Source organism: Oncorhynchus nerka, linkage group LG20 (assembly GCF_034236695.1).
Source record: "Oncorhynchus nerka isolate Pitt River linkage group LG20, Oner_Uvic_2.0, whole genome shotgun sequence".
NCBI classification, from domain to species: domain Eukaryota; kingdom Metazoa; phylum Chordata; class Actinopteri; order Salmoniformes; family Salmonidae; genus Oncorhynchus; species Oncorhynchus nerka.
The window spans coordinates 83,741,410-83,767,493 of NC_088415.1; the positions used below are offsets into that span (position 1 = coordinate 83,741,410).

General features: G+C 42.4%; 1 protein-coding gene across 1 annotated transcript; it reads right to left on the reverse strand.

Moving 5' to 3' along the window:
- Positions 1-14,807: 14,807 nt before the first annotated feature.
- Positions 14,808-18,682, reverse strand: LOC115124000 (uncharacterized). The gene is made up of 4 exons (XM_065005910.1): positions 17,874-18,682; positions 17,072-17,176; positions 16,799-16,848; positions 14,808-16,649 (listed from the first exon to the last, which is right to left on the reverse strand). The coding sequence occupies exons 1-4, from the start codon at positions 18,244-18,246 to the stop codon at positions 16,323-16,325; spliced, it is 855 nt and encodes a 284-aa protein (XP_064861982.1). The 5' UTR covers positions 18,247-18,682; the 3' UTR covers positions 14,808-16,322.
- Between the last annotated feature and the right edge of the window lie 7,402 nt (positions 18,683-26,084).

Here is a 26,084-nt window from a genome sequence, read left to right on the forward strand (position 1 = left end):
CCTCTCCACTCCCTGGACCCTTTTGATCACTCGACTAAGGATGCCTCTCCTTAATGTCAATATGTCTTGTCCATTGCTGTTCTGGTTAGTGTTTATTGGCTTATTTCACTGTAGAGCCTCTAGTCCTGCTCACTATACCTTATCCAACTTATTAGTTCCACCACCCACACATGCAATGACATCTCCTGGTTTCAATGATGTTTCTAGAGACAATATCTCTCTCTTCATCACTCAATACCTAGGTTTACCTCCACTGTATTCACATCCTACCATACCTTTGTCTGTACATTATACCTTGATGCTATTTTATCGCCCCCAGAAACCTCCTTTTACTCTCTGTTCCAGACGTTCTAGACGACCAATTCTTATTGCTTTTAGCCGTACCCTTATTCTTCTCCTCCTATGTTCCTCTGGCGATGTAGAGGTGAATCCAGGCCCTGCAGTGCCTAGCTCCACTCCTATTCCCCAGGCGCTCTCTTTTGATGACTTCTGTAACCGTAATAGCCTTGGTTTCATGCATGTTAACATTAGAAGCCTCCTCCCTAAGTTTGTTCTTTTCACTGCTTTAGCACACTCTGCCAACCCGGATGTTCTAGCTGTGTCTGAATCCTGGCTTAGGAAGACCACCAAAAATTCAGAAATTTTAATTCCAAACTACAACATTTTCAGACAAGATAGAACTGCCAAAGGGGGCGGTGTTGCAATCTACTGCAAAGATAGCCTGCAGAGTTCTGTCCTACTATCCAGGTCTGTACCCAAACAATTTGAACTTCTACTTTTAAAAATCCACCTCTCTAAAAACAAGTCTCTCACCGTTGCCGCCTGCTATAGACCACCCTCTGCCCCCAGCTGTGCTCTGGACACCATATGTGAACTGATTGCCCCCATCTATCTTCAGAGCTCGTGCTGCTAGGCGACCTAAACTGGAACATGCTTAACACCCCAGCCATCCTACAATCTAAACTTGATGCCCTCAATCTCACACAAATTATCAATGAACCTACCAGGTACCCCCCCAAAGCCTTAAACACGGGCACCCTCATAGATATCATCCTAACCAACTTCCCCTCTAAATACACCTCTGCTGTCTTCAACCAAGATCTCAGCGATCACTGCCTCATTGCCTGCATCCGTAATGGGTCAGCGGTCAAACGACCTCCACTCATCACTGTAAAACGCTCCCTGAAACACTTCAGCGAGCAGGCCTTTCTAATCGACCTGGCCGGGGTGTCCTGGAAGGATATTGATCTCATCCCGTCAGTAGAGGATGCCTGGATATTTTTCAAAAATGCCTTCCTAACAATCTTAAATAAACATGCCCCATTCAAGAAAATTAGAACCAGGAACAGATATAGCCCTTGGTTCTCCCCAGACCTGACTGCCCTTAACCAACACAAAAACATCCTATGGCGTTCTGCATTAGCATCGAACAGCCCCGTGATATGCAGCTGTTCAGGGAAGCTAGAAACCGTTATACACAGGCAGTTAGAAAAGCCAAGGCTAGCTTTTTCAAGCAGAAATTTGCTTCCTGCAACACTAACTCTAAAAAGTTCTGGGACACTGTAAAGTCCATGGAGAATAAGAACACCTCCTCCCAGCTGCCCACTGCACTGAAGATAGGAAACACTGTCACCACTGATAAATCCACCATAATTGAGAATTTCAATAAGCATTTTTCTACGGCTGGCCATGCTTTCCACCTGGCAACTCCTACCCCGGTCAACAGCACTGCACCCCCAACAGCAACTCGCCCAAGCCTTCCCCATTTCTCCTTCTCCCAAATCCATTCAGCTGAAGTTCTGAAAGAGCTGAAAAATCTGGACCCCTACAAATCAGCCGGGCTAGACAATCTGGACCCTTTCTTTCTAAAATTATCTGCCGAAATTGTTGCCACCCCTATTACTAGCCTGTTCAACCTCTCTTTCGTGTCATCTGAGATTCCCAAAGATTGGAAAGCAGCTGCGGTCATCCCCTCTTCAAAGGGGGGACACTCTTGACCCAAACTGCTACAGACCTATATCTATCCTACCATGCCTTTCTAAGGTCTTCGAAAGCCAAGTCAACAAACAGATTACCGACCATTTCGAATCTCACCATACCTTCTCTGCTATGCAATCTGGTTTCAGAGCTGGTCATGGGTGCACCTCAGCCACGCTCAAGGTCCTAAACGATATCATAACCGCCATCGATAAGAAACATTACTGTGCAGCCGTATTCATTGATCTGGCCAAGGCTTTCGACTCTGTCAACCACCACATCCTCATCGGCAGACTCGACAGCCTTGGTTTCTCAAATGATTGCCTCGCCTGGTTCACCAACTACTTCTCTGATAGAGTTCAGTGTGTCAAATCGGAGGGTCTGCTGTCCGGACCTCTGGCAGTCTCTATGGGGGTGCCACAGGGTTCAATTCTTGGACCGACTCTCTTCTCTGTATACATCAATGAGGTCGCTCTTGCTGCTGGTGAGTCTCTGATCCACCTCTACGCAGACGACACCATTCTGTATACTTCCGGCCCTTCTTTGGACACTGTGTTAACAACCCTCCAGGCAAGCTTCAATGCCATACAACTCTCCTTCCGTGGCCTCCAATTGCTCTTACATACAAGTAAAACTAAATGCATGCTCTTCAACCGATCGCTACCTGCACCTACCCGCCTGTCCAACATCACTACTCTGGACGGCTCTGACTTAGAATACGTGGACAACTACAAATACTTAGGTGTCTGGTTAGACTGTAAACTCTCCTTCCAGACCCATATCAAACATCTCCAATCCAAAGTTAAATCTAGAATTGGCTTCCTATTTCGCAACAAAGCATCCTTCACTCATGCTGCCAAACATACCCTTGTAAAATTGACCATCCTACCAATCCTCGACTTTGGCGATGTCATTTACAAAATAGCCTCCAATACCCTACTCAACAAATTGGATGCAGTCTATCACAGTGCAATCCGTTTTGTCACCAAAGCCCCATATACTACCCACCATTGCGACCTGTACGCTCTCGTTGGCTGGCCCTCGCTTCATACTCGTCGCCAAACCCACTGGCTCCATGTCATCTACAAGACCCTGCTAGGTAAAGTCCCCCTTATCTCAGCTCGCTGGTCACCATAGCATCTCCCACCTGTAGCACACGCTCCAGCAGGTATATCTCTCTAGTCACCCCCAAAACCAATTCTTTCTTTGGCCGCCTCTCCTTCCAGTTCTCTGCTGCCAATGACTGGAACGAACTACAAAAATCTCTTAAATTGGAAACACTTATCTCCCTCACTAGCTTTAAGCACCAACTGTCAGAGCATCTTACAGATTACTGCACCTGTACATAGCCCACCTATAATTTAGCCCAAACAACTACCTCTTTCCCAACTGTATTTAATTTATTTATTTATTTTGCTCCTTTGCACCCCATTATTTTTATTTCTACTTTGCACATTCTTCCATTGCAAAACGACCATTCCAGTGTTTTACTTGCTATATTGTATTTACTTTGCCACCATGGCCTTTTTTGCCTTTACCTCCCTTCTCACCTAATTTGCTCACATTGTATATAGACTTGTTTTTTTTACTGTATTATTGACTGTATGTTTGTTTTACTCCATGTGTAACTCTGTGTCGTTGTATGTGTCGAACTGCTTTGCTTTATCTTGGCCAGGTCGCAATTGTAAATGAGAACTTGTTCTCAACTTGCTTACCTGGTTAAATAAAGGTGAAATAAAAATAAAATAAAATAAAAAGTCATGTGGAAGCTACCTGTGTTGCTGATATTTAGTCCTAGGTACGTGTAGTTTCTGGTGTGTTCTAATAGAACAATGTAACCATAGAATTTATATTTGTCATCCTGTTTTTCACACCTTTTCTGGAATATCATTATATTCTGTTTTTTTAGATTACAGTCAGAGTCCAGGTCTGACAGAACCCGTGCAGATGATCTAGGGGCTGCTGTAACTTCTCCTTGGTGGGAGACAGCAGCATCAGGTCATCTGCATACAGCAGACACTTGATTTCAGTATTGTGTAGGATGATACCAGGTGCTGCAAATTCTTCTAATGTTTTTGCCAATTCATTAATGTAGATGTTAAATAGTGTTGGACTTATCGGGCAGCCCTGTTTCACTCCACACCCCCGAGAGAAGAAGTTAATTTGCTTGTTGCCAACTTTAACCGCACATTTGTTTTAAGTGTACATTCATTTCATAACATCATATGTTTTCCCTCCAATAGCACTTTCTATTAGTTTATAAAAAAATACCTTTGTGCCAAATTGAATCAAATGCTTTCTTGAAGTCAACAAAACACGAGTAGATTGTGCCTTTGCTTTGGTTTACTTGTTTGTCAATTAGAGTGTGGAGGGTGTAAATGTGGTCTGTTGTACGATAATTCCCCCCAAAAATCCAATCTGGTTTCTGTTTAGGACGTTGTGTTCATCAAGGAAATTATGTAATTTGCTATTTATGATACTGCAGAGAATTTTTCCCAAGTTGCTGTTAATACAAATTCCTCTGTAATTATTTGGGTCAAATTTGTCTCCATTTTTATAGATTGGTGTGATCAATCCTTGGTTCCAAATATTGGGGAAAATACCTGCAGTGAGGATAATGTTGAAGAGTTTGAGTATAGCCAATTGGAATTTGTGGCCCATATATTAGATAATTTCATTAAAAAGGCATTTTGGGGTTGGAGAGTGCATAGTTTTTCCAATAATTATTCTTCTGTGATACACAGGATTCTGATAGTCTTTGACTACTGATTCAAGGATTTGTAATTTTTATTGTATATGTTTTTGTTCTGGGCTCTTTTTTATATTGCTGTAGATGTTTGCAAAGTGATTTCTCCACATATCCCCATTTTGGATAGCCAATTGATGAGGTTTGTTTCATTTATTCCAATTCTCCCAGAAGTGGTTTGATTCTATGGATTCCTCAATTCCATCCAGCTGATTTCTAATGTGCTGTACCTTTTTTGTTCTTAGGGTGTGTTTGTATTGCTTCAGTGTTTCTCCATATTGAAGGTGTATATTTTTGTTGTCTGGGTCTCTGTGTTTTTGATTAGATATATTTCTCAATGATTTTCTTCGATTTTTGCAGTCATTTTTCAAACCATTTTCCATTATCAAATAAAATAAAATAAAATCAAATCAAATTGATTTATATAGCCCTTCGTACATCAGCTGATATCTCAAAGTGCTGTACAGAAACCCAGCCTAAAACCCCAAACAGCAAACAATGCAGGTGTAAAAGCATGATCTATTTATTTGGTCTAGCTCTTATGTTTCTTTAGATTAGCCAAGGAGGCTAATTTGTCAAATATAAAGTTTATGTTCCAAACGGCCACATTTACACCTTCATTGCTGTAGGAGAATGTTAAGGCTAAAAAGTTGTCCAGGAGAGATTGTATTTTTTGGCTACTAATAGCTTTTTGGTAGATTTCTGTACTGTTTGCACTCCATCTATAGGCCTGTTTAGTACCATGTCATTTATTGGGCCGTGATGCTTCATGGTTGGGTTCCGCTCTTCTTAGATACACTGTGAGTTTACTGTGGTCTGAGAGATGTGTTAGTGGTCTGACTGTGAAGGCTCTGAGAGACTCTGGGTTGAGGTTGGTAATGAAGTAGTCTACAATACTGCTGCCAAGGGAAGAGCTGTTGATGTACCGACCAAAAGAGTCCCCTCTTAACCTACCGTAGACTATTGTCATGACGTTGCCCTCTTTGGGTATAGCAAGCCCCATCCCCCTCTCCCTGCCTCCCCCTTGCCTCCTTCAACTAGGCTGCTGTGGTCAGAGAGAGGTCGTAAATTCCTGAGAAGAACCTGCCACATGGCCACATAGTATAAGAGGCAGAGTAAATTTTCATGGAGCACAAAGGAATTTCTTCCACCTCACAGAACTTGAGGTACGAACAAATTTCATGTTCCGGAGAAAGTATAAAAGATCGGTGAAGAATCCAGCAACGAACTGGTCCGTTTGTTACAACTTGGGGAAGCTCATGGGAGACGGTGTGGTCACATTACCATAACGCTGTTTATATAATAGCCTAAGATATGAGGTTTACATCTAATTGTTGTATAAGATGAATGAGTGAGTATGATACTGTTTACACAATTTTACAATGTGATTTTGGACTGTTTAATGAAGGAAAACTCAAAAAGGGAATTGGAGTTAACTAAATCAGAGGACCGCCCCTGAGCCCAGTTAGGGTCAGGCATCCTGGGACAGCCCTTTTCTGCAATTTTAATAAAACCCAACTTTGAGAAATTATCACCAGACCATGTGTTTCTCCATTAGGAGGACAAAGGTTGTAAACCATTGCTGAATCTTTTAACCATACCACGTGGTTAAACTCTTAGACTAGCGATACCGACAGAATAAGAAAAAGTCTTTGATATTAATTACTAGTCTGCAGCTAGGAATTCGGTATCATTGAACGCGAAATTAATGTCACTCTGAACTATCCACTATAACCACGACAGAGAGAGAGAGGGAGACAGACAATTCTACAAAATAAACAACTTTTCACCAGCGATCAAGACGACACACTGAGCATAAATATATATATTGATTGCAATCGTTCCCGAATGAGTGAGCATTCATGTGCAAAGGATTAGCATTTCAATTGTTATAATTATCACTCTGTAGTGACTTCTTAGTCGACCCCCACTTCCCCTTTTGTCTAACAAGCCGCGATGCCGGTTCAGCCCACTAGGGCACATTCTCCTATCATTTATTGTAACCATATTTACTGTTTGTTTATGCATTTCTGTGAATTACTTAGTTAATAAATAAATGATTTAAGACAATTGATGTATGGATGACTCATAGTGAAGACTGGGTTCGTGCAGATAACCAACAATTTACGACGTTTGGAATGAAACTAACGTGAGGTAAAGTAAATAATTCATTATTCAGAAGACTATGGATCAGATATGAAATGATCTGAAAGGTTATATTAGGAAATTATAACCTTGTAATCTGAATATTTTTCCTTGGTGCCCCGACTTCCTAGTTAATTACAGTTATATGATAAATCAGTTGATCGCGTAATACTAATTACAGAGAATCTTTGATAAAAACTATAAGTCTTCAATTGAATGATAGTACAGACACAACACTATGTACAGGCCCAGTGTTCAACAGAGCTTCCGGAGCTATACTCCATTTTTGTTTTTCACTTTGTCATAGTTGTTTCTGGGGGGGTATGTGGGGAGGGAAAGTTTGTTGCTTCCTGGTAGGTGTTTTTCCCCATGACTGTTAATAGTGTCTGTTTCTTCTGTTGTTCTACCATTCAGGTCTCCACAGACCAGCATGTTGCCTTGGGCCTGAAAGTGACTCATCTCCCCCTGTAGAATTGAGAAACTCTCTTCATTGAAGTAAGGTGACTCTGAGGGGGGAATGTACTGTATGTGGCACAGAGGAATATGTTATTATCTGATAAGATAGCCTCCTTGTTGATTTTTAACCAGAATAAGAATTCTCCTGTTTTGATCAATTCGATTGAATGAATTAGTTCAGATTTATACCATATTAGCATTCCCCCTGAGTCTCTGCCCTGTGTGATTCTTTTTAATTTGGTGGATGGTATGATTATCTCCCTATAACCTAGTGGACAGCCCGTGGAAACATCACCTCTGCACCATGTTTCCTGTAGTACTACAATATCAACATCATCAGTTTCTTTCAGGAAGTCTGGGTTCCTGCTCTTTAGCCCAAAAGCAGAGGACTTCAATACTTGTTATTTCCAATATGCAATGTAAAAAGATTTCAAAATGTTTTTTTCTTTACCTTAAACATTAGACAAACCCTCACAAGCCAACAAGAACTATAAAAATAGGATTTTTTTATTTTATTACGTAAAATCGTACTATGCAAATGTGATTTGTTTATCATTTAAGATAGCATTTGTGTCATCAACTTGGGTGGATGTAGTGTGAGGATGGTGGAATTCTTGTGCTCATCTTACCATGACCCTCGACCTATCACATGTGAGCATCCATGACCCTTGGCCTATCACATGTGAGCATAGTAGACTCAGCATGTGTTTAATGTCACTCATTTCGTTGGTGGGGTATGGGCCAGTTACTCCTTTCACAGACTGTGCGTAGCTCTGCCTGCCGGGCTGTGGCTTCTCCAGGTGTGGGTCTGCGGTGGGGGGGGGGGGGGGGGGGGGCTCGTCTGGGTGGTTCTGAAGCTGGGCTGGTCCGTGCTGTGTTGGCTGTGGTAAGCATTGAGGTTGGTGCTGTGGCCGTGGCTGGGGTGGAGGTTGATCCGCTGGGCTGGTCCAGGGTGCTGGTTCGGGTTGTTGTCTCGGTGATCTCGGAGGGGTGGAGATTGATCCGCTGTTCCTGGGTGGAGAGGTCGGGTTGAGGTTTAAAGCAACGTCCTTGAGAGTCTTGGCAAGGATGGGGACTGTCTTCCTGTAGAGGTGAACATGGTCATAGAGACAGTCCAGATCGAGGGTGGGATGGTGGGCCAGGTGTACATTGGGTCACAGGGCACAGTCCAGATCGAGGGTGGGATGGTTGGCCAGGTGTACATTGGGTCACATGGCACAGTCCCGGGAGAGGCTGACATTATTCTTTGGATTGTGGCAGGGTGGAAGTTGACATCACGATCATTGAGTTGAGGAAGATTGTGGAGGCTTCCTCATCACTCCCCGTAGTGAAGTCACCACCCTCTCCTGCTGAGCACGCAGGTCATTGCTTCAGGTGTGTATGATTATGTGGCTTGGCGACCCGAGCTGGGCCTTATCAAGCAGCTCCATGGCACTCTGTGTTGTTAGGCACCACACCTTTCTCATTTCGTGTCTAGAGAAAAGTTTATTCTCCTGAACAAACTTCCCATTCGAGTCCATCAACAGGACAATGTCAGCTAGTGTTTCTTCTGGACTGGAGGGGGTGGAATGGGGGCTGGTGGGTGTTGGAGCTGGGGTGTGGCTGGTCTCTGCCGGTACCGCTGTCAGGTGGGTTGGGGAGGAGGGGTGCAGCAGGCAGGGCTGGGGAGGTCTGGCTGGTTGAGCTGGGCTCCTCTGCTGTGTGAGGCCAGGTCATAGAGTGGTGATCTAGCTGCTCCTGCAGCCTGTCCTCTGTTCTCTTTCTCTCCTACAGCTCGTCTCTTAGTGTGGTCAGATCATTATTAATGCTCTGCCTGTCTTTTTGGAGCTCTCTCATCTCCTTTGTTAGATCAGTCAACTCTCTCTTGCTGAACCTCTTTCAACTGTATGCAAGGCTGCTGTCCTGCTCTGTCCTCACCTTGGTTAGGAGCTCCTCTAAGGTGTGGATGTCTGGTGTCTTTTGTCATCAATATTATGTTGTCAAATTTACTTTAGACAGATGCCAATGGTGTCATTAGCTAGCCAAGTTTGTCAAAAAATACCTAGCAATGCTAATGTTATTTAGCTATAATTAGGTGTGCTCCCCTCACCCTTATCTAGCTAGCTAACATGATACTACTGGTGTGTTTGTAAATTCACTCTGGAGTGCCAGAGAGCGCTCAGATAGTGCTCTGAGTGTTCGTAAATTCAGAGAATTGTCAGGTAGGCCTAGTAATTTCAGATGACACAAATGAGGGAACACCTCACTCTGACCATTTTACTCACACTAGCAGAGCTAGTTTGGCTGTTTACATGTTATCTAGAGCTTTGGATACTATAACTGCTGCTGGCAACAAAAAATGTTTGCCGACGTTTACTTACAGCGGTCATATTCAACGGAGGTTGCGGTTTGTAAATTCATCACTTATTCTTCGCTCTGGCACACTCAGACGAGAGTTCTCTGAAATATTTTATGAACGCTCACTTATCTAGCTAACGTTATACTACACCTAAAGTTAATCGGATGACATCACAGTGATGACAGAAGGTTTTTCTACTAATTATTTGTTTCCAAATCACTATAATGCACTTTAGACTAAATCTTAATCAGTGCTAGTTGAGAATGCACTAGTCAGTTGAGAATGCACTAGTCAGTCGGGCATCAGTCCTCAAGAGAGCACTAAAAACAATATTGTGATGAAATGTGCAATCATGAATATGCAAATTGTTTATTTGAAATTAAAATTAGGTGTGAAAAGGGGCATGTAAATGTTTTGACAGCTTGTGTGTTTCTCACCTGTTTCCTTGTTGCATTTCCATCTGTAGACTATAAGCAGACTGACAACAAGTGTAACAGTATAACTTTAAACCGTCCCGTCGCCCATACCCGGGCGCGAACCTACTACTTCAAGGTCTCAGAGCAAGTGACATCACCAATTGAAACGCACACCACTAACTAAGCTAGCCGTTTCACATCCGTTACACAAGCAGCAATGTAACCAGACTCATAGATATTGTCATGAAACAGGCAGGGAGCAGGTCTCGAACCCTCGACCTTCGAGCCCGGGGTCCGGCGCGCTATCGACTGTGCAGCAAAAGCATACTCGTTTTGGACTGTTGTTTCTCTTTGCTTATTTGAGCTGTTCTTGCCATAATATGGACTTTTTCTTTCATCAAATAGGGCTATCTTCTGTATACCACCCCTACCTTGTCACAACACAACTGATTGGCTCAAACCAATTAAGAAGGAAAGAAATTCCACAAATACATTTTTAACAAGGCACACCTGTTAATGGAAATGCATTCCAGGTAAATACCTCATGAAGCTGATTGACAGAATGCCAAGAGTGTGCAAAGCTGTCATCAAGGAAAAGGGTGGCTACTTTGAAGAATCTCAAATATATTTTAATTTGTTTAACACTTTTTTGGTTACTACATGATTCTGTACGTGTTATTTCATAGTTTTAATGTCTTCATTGTTATCTTACAAAAGAAAATCCCTGGAATGAGTAGGTTTGTCCAAACATTTGACTGGTACTGTACATTTGACGTGCATCAGATGTGCAACTTTTCCGTTTACATCCTTACATTAGCCTTGGATGTGGTGGCCAACATTCATGCTTCATGTCTGGGTGCAGCTATTAGCATAATGTATACACCATTGTACATAGACTACCAAAAGAAGGCTAGCTGTTTAAAGTTTACAGGAGCTTCTCATCTAAGCCATATTGCACATAATGTTGCACACTTGAATAATGCATCAATTCACAAATGTTCCATTCAGCTTAGGTTGGATTTACACAGGTTACCCAATTCTGATCTTGTGTGGACAGTTGGATAAGGCTGCGTTTACACAGGTTGCCCAATTCTGATCTTGTTTTCACTATTTGGTCTTTTGACCAATCAGATCAGCTCTGAAAAAGATCTGACGTGTTGCCCGAGAAACATTGTCTTTACACTATACCACTCATAGGGGGGAATCTGGTGCAGAAGTGTCCCACACTACCTAAAGTCAGATTTGACTAATAGTTTATTTACCAGCCACTAATAGTTTATTTACCAGATCCATTGTGTGTTGATGATGACATGGATGATGGTGGTGAGATGGATAATGGTGGTAAGATGGATGATGGTGGTGAGATGGATAATGGTGGGGAGATGGATAATGGTGGTGAGATGGATAATGGTGGTGAGATGGGTAATGGTGGTGAGATGGGTAATGGTGGTGAGATGGATAATGGTGGTGAGATGGGTAATGGTGGTGAGATGGATAATGGTGGTGAGATGGATGATGGTGGGGAGATGGATAATGGTGGTGAGATGGATAATGGTGGTGAGATGGATGATGTTGGTGAGATGGATAATGGTGGTGAGATGGGTAATGGTGGTGAGATGGATAATGGTGGTGAGATGATTATGGCGGTGAGATGGATGATGGTGGTGAGATGGATCATGGTGGTGAGATGGATAATGGTGGTGAGATGATTATGGCGTTGAGATGGATGATGGTGGTGAGATGGATAATGGTGGTGAGATGGATAATGGTGGTGAGATGGATGATGGTGGTGAGATGATTATGGCGGTGAGATGGATGATGGTGGTGAGATGGATAATGGCGGTGAGATGGATGATGGTGGTGAGATGGATAATGGTTAGGAGGTGGCTAAGAATGATTGAGTTGGTGAAGGTGGGTTTGTTGCTGTGGTTGTAGTACTTTCTGTTGTTGTGGTGATTATTGTTGGTGCCGCTAATAACAAAGGACCTCAAAACAATGTTGTTGTGACAATGTGTGGACATTTTCTGCTTGGCTAACACAACAAAAATGCTGTCTACTGGTATTAAAGTAGTTCTTGCTGTGGGATGTGGCATCGGAGCACCATGTCTTTACACTATACAACTCAGAGGGGGGAATCTGATTCAAAAGTCAGATTTGACGCCAGATCCGTCTCTGTGTTGATGGTGTTATGATATGGGGGGGAAGGTTAGTGTTAGGACATAGACAAACACACTACCATGATACACTTTCACACTACATGCTCAGGTGGCAGCACCAACCGTGTCTAAATGCTGAGCCAAGTTTCTAGTTGCACACAGGTGCTGCCAATTAAGGTGAGTGTCCCAGCTGGCAGAGCCATGAGGCTCCTGGGTTTTTTTTGGCCATGAGGCCTTTCGTTTGTTTGGGAGTCTTTAGTTTGGGCATGTTTTTTTCATTGAAAAGAAGCTGAATTTCTTTGTACTTCCTGAATTGACTGAAATGTAAATGTACACTGACGACTACAGTCACTGACAGACGTATAGAAGGAAGTGTGGTGTCTGCTCTTCCTGTTCAGATATTTTAGTTGTCATTTAACGATCCACATCTCTCTCTCTCTCTCTCTCTGTTTCTCTCGCTCTCTCATACACAGGAGCAAATACCCTAAATATAGAACAGCTGAAGACTTGAGTAATACTGACAGGTTTCTGAATCCGAGACAGACGTAAAAACATGCAATACATCACACAGTTTTGTCCTGATCAATCTGTCTCACAATGCAGAACAGGCTCCTGCAATAGAACCCTTATTCTTGATATCTAGCTGGACTGCTGACAGGGTATGAAGAGTGTGGTCGTTCTGCACGCCACAGAGACATCTCCCAGCATCCTCTTGGATTATGCTGGTGATGATTACAGGGAAAAAATGAAACATGTTCAACCAATTTATTACAAGATAATTCTATGTCATAACAGAACTAGAGTGGTTTGGGAAACTCCAATGACAAAGACTTGTACCCCTGAAACTTCCTTGTCTAATGTATTAATGATGAGATCCGTGGTCCTCCAACACATGTACTATAGGTTTGTTTGGTTACATTGTTCAGGAAAGTTGAATGACCTGGCCTCATTTAGGGTGGAATCTTGTTGAGATGCAGTTCCCATAAAGGGACAATCTGCAGATCAAACAACAACAAAGCTGGCACCCCATCACTGTTTTTGGTAAACAGCTGAGGGTTTGGGCTGGAGAAATAGAACCGAGCTAAACAGAGCTATAGATGGAAGGACTGACCATCCACCAGATCAACATTTTACTTTTAACCATGGTTTGAGTCTTTACAGTGGTTTTGTTAACAATTACATTGTTTAAAAACAATGGAGTAAAACAAGTATATTTGGAGTTTGTGGGTTACTACAGTTGAACTAAGCTCATGAGGCATTTATAAGTTATATTCTTCAAGAATCAATGGGCGAATATAATTCATTTAAAAGTACAGTATGTAGCAATCGCAGATTGCCCCTTTTAAGTCAACATATGCAAAACTCATGCATTGTGTCAATGTGGATAAAAATGTAATAATGTGCAGGGATCGCAAGTTAGGATTCAGGACAAGTGCAGAAGCTTGATTAGGAATGTATATTATATTATGTTTAGTTTGGAAATGAAAGAGTTTTGAAAATGAGAATGAAAGGTTTACAGTATCTTCAGAGAGGTTGACTTCAACGTAGTTTTCTAGTTTCCATTTGACTGTGTCCACTCTACACCAGTATCTCCCAGCATCGCTTAACGTCAAGTTCGTGATGGTCACAATGAAGACACTTTCCTCTCTGATGTCCTTCAGCGAGTATCTCCCTTTAGAAGCACTGTTTTCCCCTGCCTCAGTCTTAACAACTTTGTCTTTGTTAAAAACAGGACAATCCCCTTTACAGAGGTACTTCTGGTGGCTCCTCCACTCGTCTCTATAGGGGCATCTGATCTCTGCCTTGCCCCCCTCATATCCTTCCACTGTGATCAACTCTGCTGAACACACACTCCGCACAGCAGCTGTAGGACACACCAACAGTCTCATTACAAACAGTACAAACACCCCAGCTTCCATTTCACATACTGTAAGAGTGGATTCTGGTCTGGTACACCACTGGTGTTCACCATCACATCCATCAGTACATACTGGACCTTGTGTTCCTCAGTGTCCCCTCCCCTTTATCTAACAACATTATCATTATATTATGACTTGTGACTCCCAGCTAGTTCAAGTCTCTTTAGACCCTGTACACCCTGTTTACTCCAGTCCCCTCAATACCTCTACGTCCAGTTACCACCCCAGTACAGGAAGGTCTGCTCCTGCAGTGTGTATGAGAACCACTCTGAGTGAGTGTGTGTGTGTGTGTGTGTGTGTGTGTGTGTGAGTGTGTGTCTACTTCCTGAAACCATTTCACTTCTAAGTAACACTTTATAATAACTTCCGGCAATTAACAATTCCTAAGACATTTATATTTAGTTTACTGACCGTTTGGTAATAAAACATATACTGTACATAGACAGATATTCAAACAACTTGTAAATTATTTGTTAATGATTTACTAGTTAGGGTGGCAGGTAACCTATGGGCCAGTAACCGAAAGGATGCTGGTTTGAATCCCCGAGCTGACTAGGGCGTTCTCATTGACAAGACACTGAACCCTAAATGCTTCTGTAAATCACTCTGGATAAGACCATCTGCTACAGTGCCTTCAGAAAGTATTCACACCCGTAGATTTCCCCCACGTTTTATTGTGTTACAAAATGGAATTAAAATGGATTGTCATTTTTTGCCAACAACGTAAACAAAATACTGTAATGTCCAATCACATTTTTAACTGCACTGCTCCTTTAATTTAAAGTCCATTTAAAATCGCAACACAATTCGCAACAAAACAATCAAATTAAAAATTTGAAGCAAACAGGAAGCAGTAAAAAGGATGAATAAAATAACGTAAAACACAGAGGACGTCTAAAACAGTCACTGATTGAAGGCCAAGCTAAAAGGTACATTGTAAACTGTGATTTTAAAAGGTGTGTTTTTGACAGTGATTTAAAATCTTCAATCATGTCTGCCACTCTTACTTAACAGGGCAAGCTGTTTCATAATTGAGGGTCTTTGATAGAGAACTCTCCGTCACCTGTCTTGGTTCTGCAACTAGGTACAGTAAGCGCTTACTGGGTTGTATCAAACTTTACATTAAGAAACCCTTCATAAGGACTCGAACATTATATAATTAATGGTGATTTAATCATTTATAAATGTGTTAAAAAACATAAATAGACAGTTATACTGGCTTGGTCAAAAAGTTGTGATACCTTTTTCAGTGCTTGCCAAATAATAGACAATATTTGTCTGCAGATATTAACATGCAATTAAGTGACATTAAGACAAGTTGAAGAGAGAAGTCAGGGAAACACATCTGATGGAAGAGAGAAGTCAGGGAAGCACATCTGGTGGAAGAGAGAAGTCAGGGAAACACATCTGATGGAAGAGAGAAGTCAGGGAAACACATATCATGGAAGAGAGAAGTCAGGGAAACACATCTGATGGAAGAGAGAAGTCAGGGAAACACATCTGATGGAAGAGAGAAGTCAGGGAAACTTCTGATGGAAGAGAGAAGTCAGAGAAACACATCTGATGGAAGAGAGAAGTCAGGGAAACACACCTGATGGAAGAGAGAAGTCAGGGAAACACATCTGATGGAAGAGAGAAGTCAGGGAAACACATCTGATGGAAGAGAGAAGTCTGGGAAACACATCTGATGGAAGAGAGAAGTCAGGGAAACATCTGATGGAAGAGAGAAGTCAGGGAAACACATGATGGAAGAGAGAAGTCTGGGAAACACATCTGATGGAAGAGAGAAGTCAGGGAAACACATCTGATGGAAGAGAGAAGTCAGAGAAACACATCTGATGGAAGAGAGAAGTCAGGGAAACACATCTGATGGAAGAGAGAAGTCAGAGAAACACATCTGATGGAAGAGAGAAGTCAGGGAAACACATCTGATGGAAGAGAGAAGTCAGAGAAACACATCTGATGGAAGAGAGAAGTCAGGGAAACACATATGATGGAAGAGAGAAGTCAGGGAAACACATTGTGAGGACATGAAGTACATTATGCAGCTGTCAGCTAAAAACAGAGCTCAGTGTTCAAGAGGCTGTTAGTGGCAAACGTAGTTCTTGACATGTTTCTTGTGATTGGTTGCCAGTGAGTGTATGTCCCTTGTGATTGATTGTCAGTGACTCAGGTGTCTCTGGATTTCCTCACTGTGGGGTAGATGGGAGGAGCCTCAGAGGAGCTGTGTCGATGATTGACAGTAGAGTAGGCAGGGTTTTGACTTATGTTGACAGTGGCATAGTCACCAGAAAAAGTGCCCTTTTTAGCGATGGCGGCAGTGGCCTCATTGGGGCAGCTGGGGTCCTTGTGGAAGTTGATGTTGGCGTAGTTGAGACAGTCAGAGGGGCTTGTGGGCAAGTTGGCAGTGGAGTAGATGGTGGTGGTCTCACTACCTGAACTGGACTGTAGGGGGCGGTCCTTTATTTCCTCATAGTCACCATCACCATGACAACCCTGGAGAGGAGGAAAAGGAGGAGAGGGACAGGAGGACATGATGAGAGAGGGAAGAACATTGATTAGAACATGCTCTCTCTCTATATATATATATATATCACACAGACATGCAATGACGCTCACAGGCAGGCGCTTGCACACACACTGACCTCTATGTTGATCCGAGTGTCTGTGTTCACCCTGGGTGCTGAGGAGTCAGCTGTGGAACACAGCACACACACACACACACACACACATGTCAATATTGGGCTGCAGTCTGTTCAGGAGGTTTTCAGAGCCCTGTTCTCAATGAGTCCTCTATTTTTCAAAGGAAGATTGTATATGCAAGTTTCTTGGAATTGAAGACTGGGTGTGAGTAACTTCCCCTTGTGTGTGTGTGTGTGTGTGTGTGTGTGTGTCTGTGTTGTGAGAGTGTTTCTCACCTGTTTCCTTGTTGAATTTCCATCTATAGACTATGAGCAGGCTGACCACAAGCACCAATAGCAGCATGACCAGAGTCACAGATACTATGATGACCACTGATGTATCTGAACACAGACACAAACAGTACCATTAGAACACATACTTTACAATCAGCACTTCTGTTCAACTTACATAGGGCCTTTTACACTGTGAAGTAAGATCTGCCTCTCTTCCACATCAGATGTGTAACTTTTCTGTTTACTTCCTGTCCTGACATTAGCCTTGGATGTGGTGGCCAACAATGTGTAAACGCAGCCTCATACAACAAAAATGCTGTCGACTGGTCTTAAAGTAATTATTGCAGGGGTATGTGGAATCGGAGACATGATCTTTTCACTACCACTCTATACCAGGAATCTGGTATAGAAGTGTCCCAGATTACCTCAAGTCAGATTTGACGCCAGATCAGTCTCTCTATATGACATTTACATTTACATTTACATTTACATTTAAGTCATTTAGCAGACGCTCTTATCCAGAGCGACTTACAAATTGGTGCATTCACCTTATGACATCCAGTGGAGCAGCCACTTTACAATAGTGCATCTAAATCTTTTAAGGGGGGGGGGGGAACTGGTTTTAAACTGGTGCAGCGTAAAAAAGGCTCATAGGCTGCGTTGACACAGCTTTTTTCCACTAATTGGTCTTTTGACCAAAGATATCAGATATTTTCACATCCTATCTTTTTCAGGGCTGATCTGATTGGTCATATTTTTGGGCTGTTTAGATGTCTGTTTAAAAGCAGCCATAAAGTTTATTTACCAAATCCATTTTGTGTTGATGATGAGATGGATGATGATAATGAGATGGATGATGGTGGTGAGATGGATGACGATGAGATGGAGGTGGCTAAGGATGATAGCGTTGGTGAACCTGGGTTTGATGCTGTTGTTTTTGTAGCAGGTTTTCTTGTGGTGCTGGTTATTGTTGGTGTCGCTAAAAAACAAAGGACCACAAAACACAGTTGTTGTGACAATGTGTGGACATTTTTCACTTGGCTAACACCACACAAATGTTGTCTACTGGTATTAAAGTAGTTATTGCACAGAGATGTGTTGTCAGAGCACCATGTCTTTACACTACACCACCAAGAGAGGGAATCTGATTCCAAAGTCAGATTTGATGCCAGATCCATCTATGTACAATACACAAATATGTTTATGTGATAGAATGAAATGTGCCTTAATAATAACTAAATACTAACACAGCATCATAATGTGTACCAGGAAGTAATATGCTCTTCATTTATCTGAATGGTGATAATATGATCTGTGTGCTCTAGTGATGTCTGGACCACAAACACAACAGTGAATTCAGCTCACTGCAGTGGCCTGCCCAGTCACCGGATCTCAATCCAATTTATTATCTGTGGGATGAGATTGAATGAGCTATTTGGAGTAGAAATCCACTACCAGCCAACTTGATTCAACTGTGGGAAGCATTGTCAACATGGGCCAGCATCCCTGTGGAACGCTTTGGACACCTTGTAAAGTTCATGCCCTGACGAATTGAGGCTGTTCTGAGGGTAAAAGGGGGTGCAGCTCAATATTAGAAAAGTGTTCCTAATGTTTTGTCCTCTCAGTCTATAGTCTGACTGCTGACATGGTATCGATGTTGTGGTTGTTAGGTACGCCACATAGATATCCCCCAGCATCCTCTTGGGTTAGCCTGGTGATGGTCACGGTGAAAACTCTGTCTGTCTTGTTGTGGAACAGTGAGAACCTCCCTTTCTGGCTTTTGGTTGTTGTCACTTTTACATCAACTAGACACTTCGATCGTGTCTTTTCTTTGCAGAAGTATTTCTGATTGTCTTCATATTTTTCATCATAAACACAGTGGATGGAGACTGACCGTTCTTCATACTGTAGCCAGTCACTGCAGTGCGATTCTCGCAGCACCAATCTGTCATTTTAAACAAACATTTAGGCCTAACGCTCAGAAAGAAGTTCAGCCGATGTATTATCAAATAAATATATAACAGAACAAGAAAGGTTTGGAAACTCCAATGACAAAAAATTGTACACCATGAAACTTCCTTGTCTCATGTCCAGACGCTGTCCTGTCCTGTTCCTTGTCTCATGTCCAGACGCTGTCCTGTCCTGTTCCTTGTCTCATGTCCAGACGCTGTCCTGTCCTGTTCCTTGTCTCATGTCCAGACGCTGTCCTGTCCTGTTCCTTGTCTCATGTCCAGACGCTGTCCTGTCCTGTTCCTTGTCTCATGTCCAGACGCTGTCCTGTCCTGTTCCTTGTCCGTTGCTCAATAAATGTTCTCCCTGTACCTGCTTTTCGACTACAAGCGTCGATCCTTACACTCACATTTAAAGACAGAGCTATAGATGCAAGGACTGACCATCCACGAGATCAATATTGTAGTTTTAACCATGGTTTGAGTCTTTACAGTGTTTTTGTTAACAATTACATCATTTACAAACAATGGAGCAAAGAAAGCAAATATTTTGAATTTAGTGTGGTATTGAATTGAGCTCATGAGGCATTAATAAGTTATATATTTCAAGAATAAATGGGTAAATATCATACATTCTAAAGTACAAAAGTTTGCAAAAGTGAATGTAAAATATGGAATGAAGTGGAAGGATCTCAGGTTAGGATTTGGGGTCAATAGCAGAAGCTTGATTAGGAATGTATATTATAAAATGTCTAGTTTGGAAGTGATAAAGTTTCGAGGATGAGAATCAAAGGTTTACAGTACCTCTAGACTCTAGACCTCTAGAGACTGCAAGGTTGACTTCAGTGTAGTCATCTGCAAATGAATTGGTCACTCCACACCAGTATCTCCCAGCATCATTTAACTTCAGGTTGGTGATTGTCACAATGAAGACACTTTCCTCTCTGATGTCCTTCAGCGAGTATCTCCCTTTAGAAGCACTGTTTTCCCCTGCCTCAGTCTTAATAACTTTGTTTTTATTCAAAACAGGACAATCCCCTTTACAGAGCTACTTCTGTTGGCTCCTCCACTCCTCTTTGTAGGGGCATCTGATCTCTGCCTTGCCTCCCTCATATCCTTCCACTGTGATCAACTCTGCTGAACACACACTCCACACAGCAGCTGTAGGACACACCAACAGTCTCATTACAAACAGTACAAACACCCCAGCTTCCATTTCACATACTGTAAGAGTGGATTCTGGTCTGGTACACCACTGGTGTTCCACATCACATCCATCAGTACATACTGGACCTTGTGTTCCTCAGTGTCCCCTCCCCTTTATCTAACAACATTATCAGTGAGTGAATGGAGTTACACTGTAAAATGTTACAACCAAACGTATCCAACTATAGAGAGGAGTCACTGGACATGTGTTCATTCAGTCTGATGTACTCACCTAAGAGGAGGACAACCTTCAGTGTGAGGACCAGCAGGATAACCATGATGACTTGTGGCTCCCAGCTAGTTCAAGTCTCTTTAGACGCTGTACACCCTGTTTACTCCAGTCCCCTCAATAATTCTATGTCCAGTTACCACCCCAGTACAGGAAGGTCTGCTCCTGCAGTGTGTATGAGAACCACTCTGAGTGTGTGTGTGTGTGTGTGTGTGTGTCTACTCTGAGCCACGGAAGTCCTTCTGTTTGACTAAGTACTTCCTGAAACCATTTCACTTCTCAGGAACACTTTAATGTCCGTCAATAAACCATTTCTAAGACATTTATAAAGAGTTTGCTCACCATTTATTAATAATTTATTCCTACAATATATGTTAAATAAAAAACAAAGTTCTGCTTTAAATGAAGTGCATCTTATAAAGCCTTTATAAAGCCTTGTTAACCACTACATGACTGTGTTACAAATCCTGTTTTATAAAGGGTTCATAACCACTACATGACTGTGTTACAAATCCTGTTTTATAAAGGGTTCATAACCACTACATGACTGTGTTACAAATCCTGTTTTATAAAGGGTTCATAACCACTACATGACTGTGTTACAAATCCTGTTTTATAAAGGGTTCATAACCACTACATGAATGTGTTACAAATCCTGTTTTATAAAGGGTTCATAACCACTACATGACTGTGTTACAAATCCTGTTTTATAAAGGGTTCATAACCACTACATGAATGTGTTACAAATCCTGTTTTATAAAGGGTTCATAACCACTACATGAATGTGTTACAAATCCTGTTTTATAAAGGGTTCATAACCACTACATGAATGTGTTACAAATCCTGTTTTATAAAGGGTTCATAACCACTACATGAATGTGTTACAAATCCTGTTTTATAAAGGGTTCATAACCACTACATGACTGTGTTACAAATCCTGTTTTATAAAGGGTTCATAACCACTACATGAATGTGTTACAAATCCTGTTTTATAAAGGGTTCATAACCACTACATGACTGTGTTACAAATCCTGTTTTATAAAGGGTTCATAACCACTACATGACTGTGTTACAAATCCTGTTTTATAAAGGGTTCATAACCACTACATGAATGTGTTACAAATCCTGTTTTATAAAGGGTTCATAACCACTACATGAATGTGTTACAAATCCTGTTTTATAAAGGGTTCATAACCACTACATGAATGTGTTACAAATCCTGTTTTATAAAGGGTTCGTAAATTTGTCTTAAATGTGTGACATAACCACCATAAGCTGTAGACCACACTGTTAACCAAGATATATTGTTAGCTGTCTATTCACCACCACAAACGATGCTGGCACTAAGACTGCACTCAACGAGCTGTATAAGGCCAAAATCAAATAAGAAAATGCTCATTCAGAGGCGGCGCTCCTACTGGCCAGTCACTTTAAAGCAGTCCTAGACGGATTACCAGGACGTGTACTCAGAGCATGCTCTTACCAACTGGCAAGTGTCTTCACTTATTATATTTTCAACCTGTCCCTGACCGAGTCTGTAATACCTACATGTTTCAAGTAGACCACCTTCCCTGTTCCTGTGCCCCAGAACGCCAAGGTAACCTGCCTAAATGACTATCGACCCGTAGCACTTACGTCTGTAGCCATGAAGTGCTTTGAAAGGCTGGTCTACCTAAATGACTTCGTATACTTGCACATCGACCCGGGACTGGTACCTCGTGTACATAGCCAAGTTATCGTTAGTCATTGTGTATTTATTCCTTGTGTTATTATTTTTCTGTTTTTGTATTATTTCTCTATTTTCAATCTCTGCGTTGTTGGGAAGGGTCTGTAAATAAGCATTTCACTGTTAGTCTACACCTGCTGTGTCTAACCTGGGCTTCCCCAGAAGCATGTGACAAAAGCAACTTGATTTGATTCCATCGAGGTCCTTTACGACTCCAGGGCAAGGAAGCTTACAGGAAAGATCAGCTGTATAGCCACTATACATTTACATATCTGCTCATTCTCTTATAGCTCTATGCTCACTCTACCTACGTAGCTGTATATACTGTATGTAAACTCCGTTGTGTGTATTCTGTCTCTAAATGTTATCTATCACTATCATTAGCATGTTGTCTATGACTAGCATGTTGTAAATCACTATCATGTTGTGTATCACTAGCATGTTGTCAATCATTAGCTCGTGTTCTATCATTAGCATGTTGTCTATCACTAGCATGTTATCTATCACTGCCATGTTGTCTATCATTATCATGTTGTATATCACTAGCATGTTGTCTATCATTAGCTCGTGTTCTATCATTAGCATGTTGTCTATCACTAGCATGTTGTATATCACTAGCATGTTGTCTATCATTAGCTCGTGTTCTATCACTAGCATGTTGTATATCACTAGCATGTTGTCTATCATTAGCTCGTGTTCTATCATTAGCATGTTGTCTATCACTAGCATGTTGTATATCACTAGCATGTTGTCTATCATTAGCTCGTGTTCTATCACTAGCATGTTGTATATCACTAGCATGTTGTCAATCATTAGCTCGTGTTCTATCATTAGCATGTTGTCTATCACTAGCATGTTATCTATCACTGCCATGTTGTCTATCACTAGCATGTTGTCTATCACTGCCATGTTGTCTATCATTAGCATGTTTTATATCACTAGCATGATGTCTGTCATTAGAATGTTATCTATCACTGCCATGTTGTCTATCACTAGCATGTTGTCTATCATTAGCATGTTTTATATCACTAGCATGATGTCTGTCATTAGAATGTTATCTATCACTGCCATGTTGTCTATCACTAGCATGTTGTCTATCACTAGCATGTTTTATATAACTAGCATGCTGTCTACCACTATCATTAGCATGTTGTCTATCACTAGCATGTTATCTATCACTGCCATGTTGTCTATCATTAGCATGTTGTCTATCATTAGCATGTTGTCTATCATTAGCATGTTGTCTATCATTAGCATGTTGTCTATCACTGGCATGTTGTCTATCATTAGCATGGTGTCTATCACTAGCATGTTTTCTATCACTAGAATGTTGTCTATTGTTAGCCAGTCCCTCCAGGATTCTGCGATTCTGCGATCGCATAATTCTATGCAAACTCAACTAATCAGCGCATATTATGTGAGAGCTCACAATTTTGAACAATCCCCGCACTTTTAGCTCAATAAAGGGTCCAATCAAAAGTGAGTTTGTAATTCTGACCAATTACTGCACTGTTACAGTGGAAAATGGCCCAATCCAACCACACATCAACAATGTATTTTCCCCCAGGTTGTCAGCGTATTCACATGCGAAGATGATGGGTGATTGTTGGTGGCTAACATGCAGTACAATGAACAGCAATCAATCTCATTTGCCAACAAAATAACAGCTAAAGACCGTGCAAAACAATTTCCAAATGTTTTTGGAAACAAGAGAAAGTCAACAATCAACAGTCACTTCGAATCAGCAAAGCGTATGAGAATGTCATTACAGTTCCCACAGCAGAGGCAGATCACCATGACTGAAGTGGTAGCAGGGAAGACGGTGGCAAGCGCTGAAAGAATCAAGATGAGTGGCGTTCTACTCAAACTTTTACTCCGCTAACCTTGGCTTTAGTAGGGTGGTCAGCACTCTGCTCTCCCAGTCTAACCTTGGCTTTAGTAGGGTGGTCGGCACTCTGCTCTCCCCAGTCTAACCTTGGCTTTAGTAGGGTGGTCGGCACTCTGCTCTACCAGTCTAACCTTGGCTTTAGTAGGGTGGTCAGCACTCTGCTCTCCCCAGTCTAACCTTGGCTTTAGTAGGGTGGTCAGCACTCTGCTCTCCCAGTCTAACCTTGGCTTTAGTAGGGTGGTCGGCACTCTGCTCTACCAGTCTAACCGTGGCTTTAGTAGGGTGGTCAGCACTCTGCTCTCCCAGTCTAACCTTGGCTTTAGTAGGGTGGTCAGCACTCTGCTCTCCCCAGTCTAACCTTGGCTTTAGTAGGGTGGTCAGCACTCTGCTCTCCCAAGTCTAACCTTGGCTTTAGTAGGGTGGTCAACACTCTTCTCTCCCCAGTCTAACCTTGGCTTTAGTAGGGTGGTCGGCACTCTGCTCTCCCCAGTCTAACCTTGGCTTTAGTAGGGTGGTCAGCACTCTGCTCTCCCCAGTCTAACCTTGGCTTTAGTAGGGTGGTCGGCACTCTGATATCCAAGATGGCGTAGCAGTCGGACGTGTGTTTTGTCTTGTCCCGTCCTGTATAGTGTAAATATAGTTTTTTTCCTCTTTTTTTCCCGTATATATTTCGTACATATTTTAATCTCACTTCCCAACCACAGGCTGAATATATTCTCCTGCAACCCGCATCACCCAATGTGGTACGGATCTGCTTTTTCTATGCTTTAGAATCGGAACCCTCACCAGAAGCCAGCCGCTAACTAGCTACTAGCTAGCCACTGCTAGCGGTCTTCAACGCTAACTAGGACACCAGCGCGACATCTACCCAAAGCATATCAGACTGCTTTTTCTCTACCACATCTCCGGATTCCTACCGCAAGCTCTGAAGCTTTATACCGGATCATCGTAAATAGCTAGCTGCAATCCGAGTGGCTACTCCTGGCTAACGTCTCTGTCCCAGAGCAAGCACCAGTTAGCCTGGAGCTAGCCTCGAGCTAAGCCCATCTCCCGACTACCCGAAGAGGTCCAAAAATACCTAATTTGCCAATTGGCCTGGACCCTCTACTGACCCTCTACTGCCGACACGGAGCCCCGCCGATCCATCACGACTGGTCCGCCGACATAATCGTCCGAGGGGTTTCAACAGGCTTTTCCGCTGCGACATCGCCAAAGATCCATCTGCTGGCCAAGGCTCGCGAGCTTTCTGAATCGCTGTATCTCCAGCTCACCGCATGAAGAGGAATAAATAAACAGACTCACCCCATCGCGACGTCCCCCAAAGGTTAACTCTCTAGCCCTCGCTATCTCCCTGCTTGCTAATTCGGCCTGCTAACGGCTAGCTTGTCAAGCTCCGGTCCGCTAACTGCTACCTTGTCTAGCTCGGGCCTACGAACTGTTAGCTTGTTAGCACAGGCCTGCTAACCGTCTGTACCACCGCGTCCCAATCACTCTCTGACCCCATTTACTTTCTATCTCTTTTTGATTTTTAATTTGTTTATACCTTCCGGAAACCTGCCTCACCCAATGTGATACGGAATCGCTGTTACTTTTACTCTTATTTTTATTTTTATGACACACTCAAGAACCTCCAGACGCTAACCAGCTAACTAGCTACAAGCTAGTTAGTCATTGTTAGTTAAAAAAAAAAAAAAAAAACCTGGATAACACTCGCCAGCCCCCCTGCCCATCCACCGCTGCCCCTGGACACTGATCTCTTGGCTACATAGCTGACGCACGCTGGACTGTCCATTAATCACGGTACTCCTTTCTGCTTGTTTGTCTTACCTGTCGGCCCCGTTGCCTAGTCAACGCCATTTTACCTGCTGTTTGTTGTGCTAGCGGATTAGCCTCGCCTACTGTTTTTAGCTAGCTTTCCAAATTCAACACCTGTGATTACTGTATGCCTCGCTGTATGTCTCTCTCAGATGTCAATATGCCTTGTATACTGTTGTTCAGGTTAGTTATAATTGTTTTAG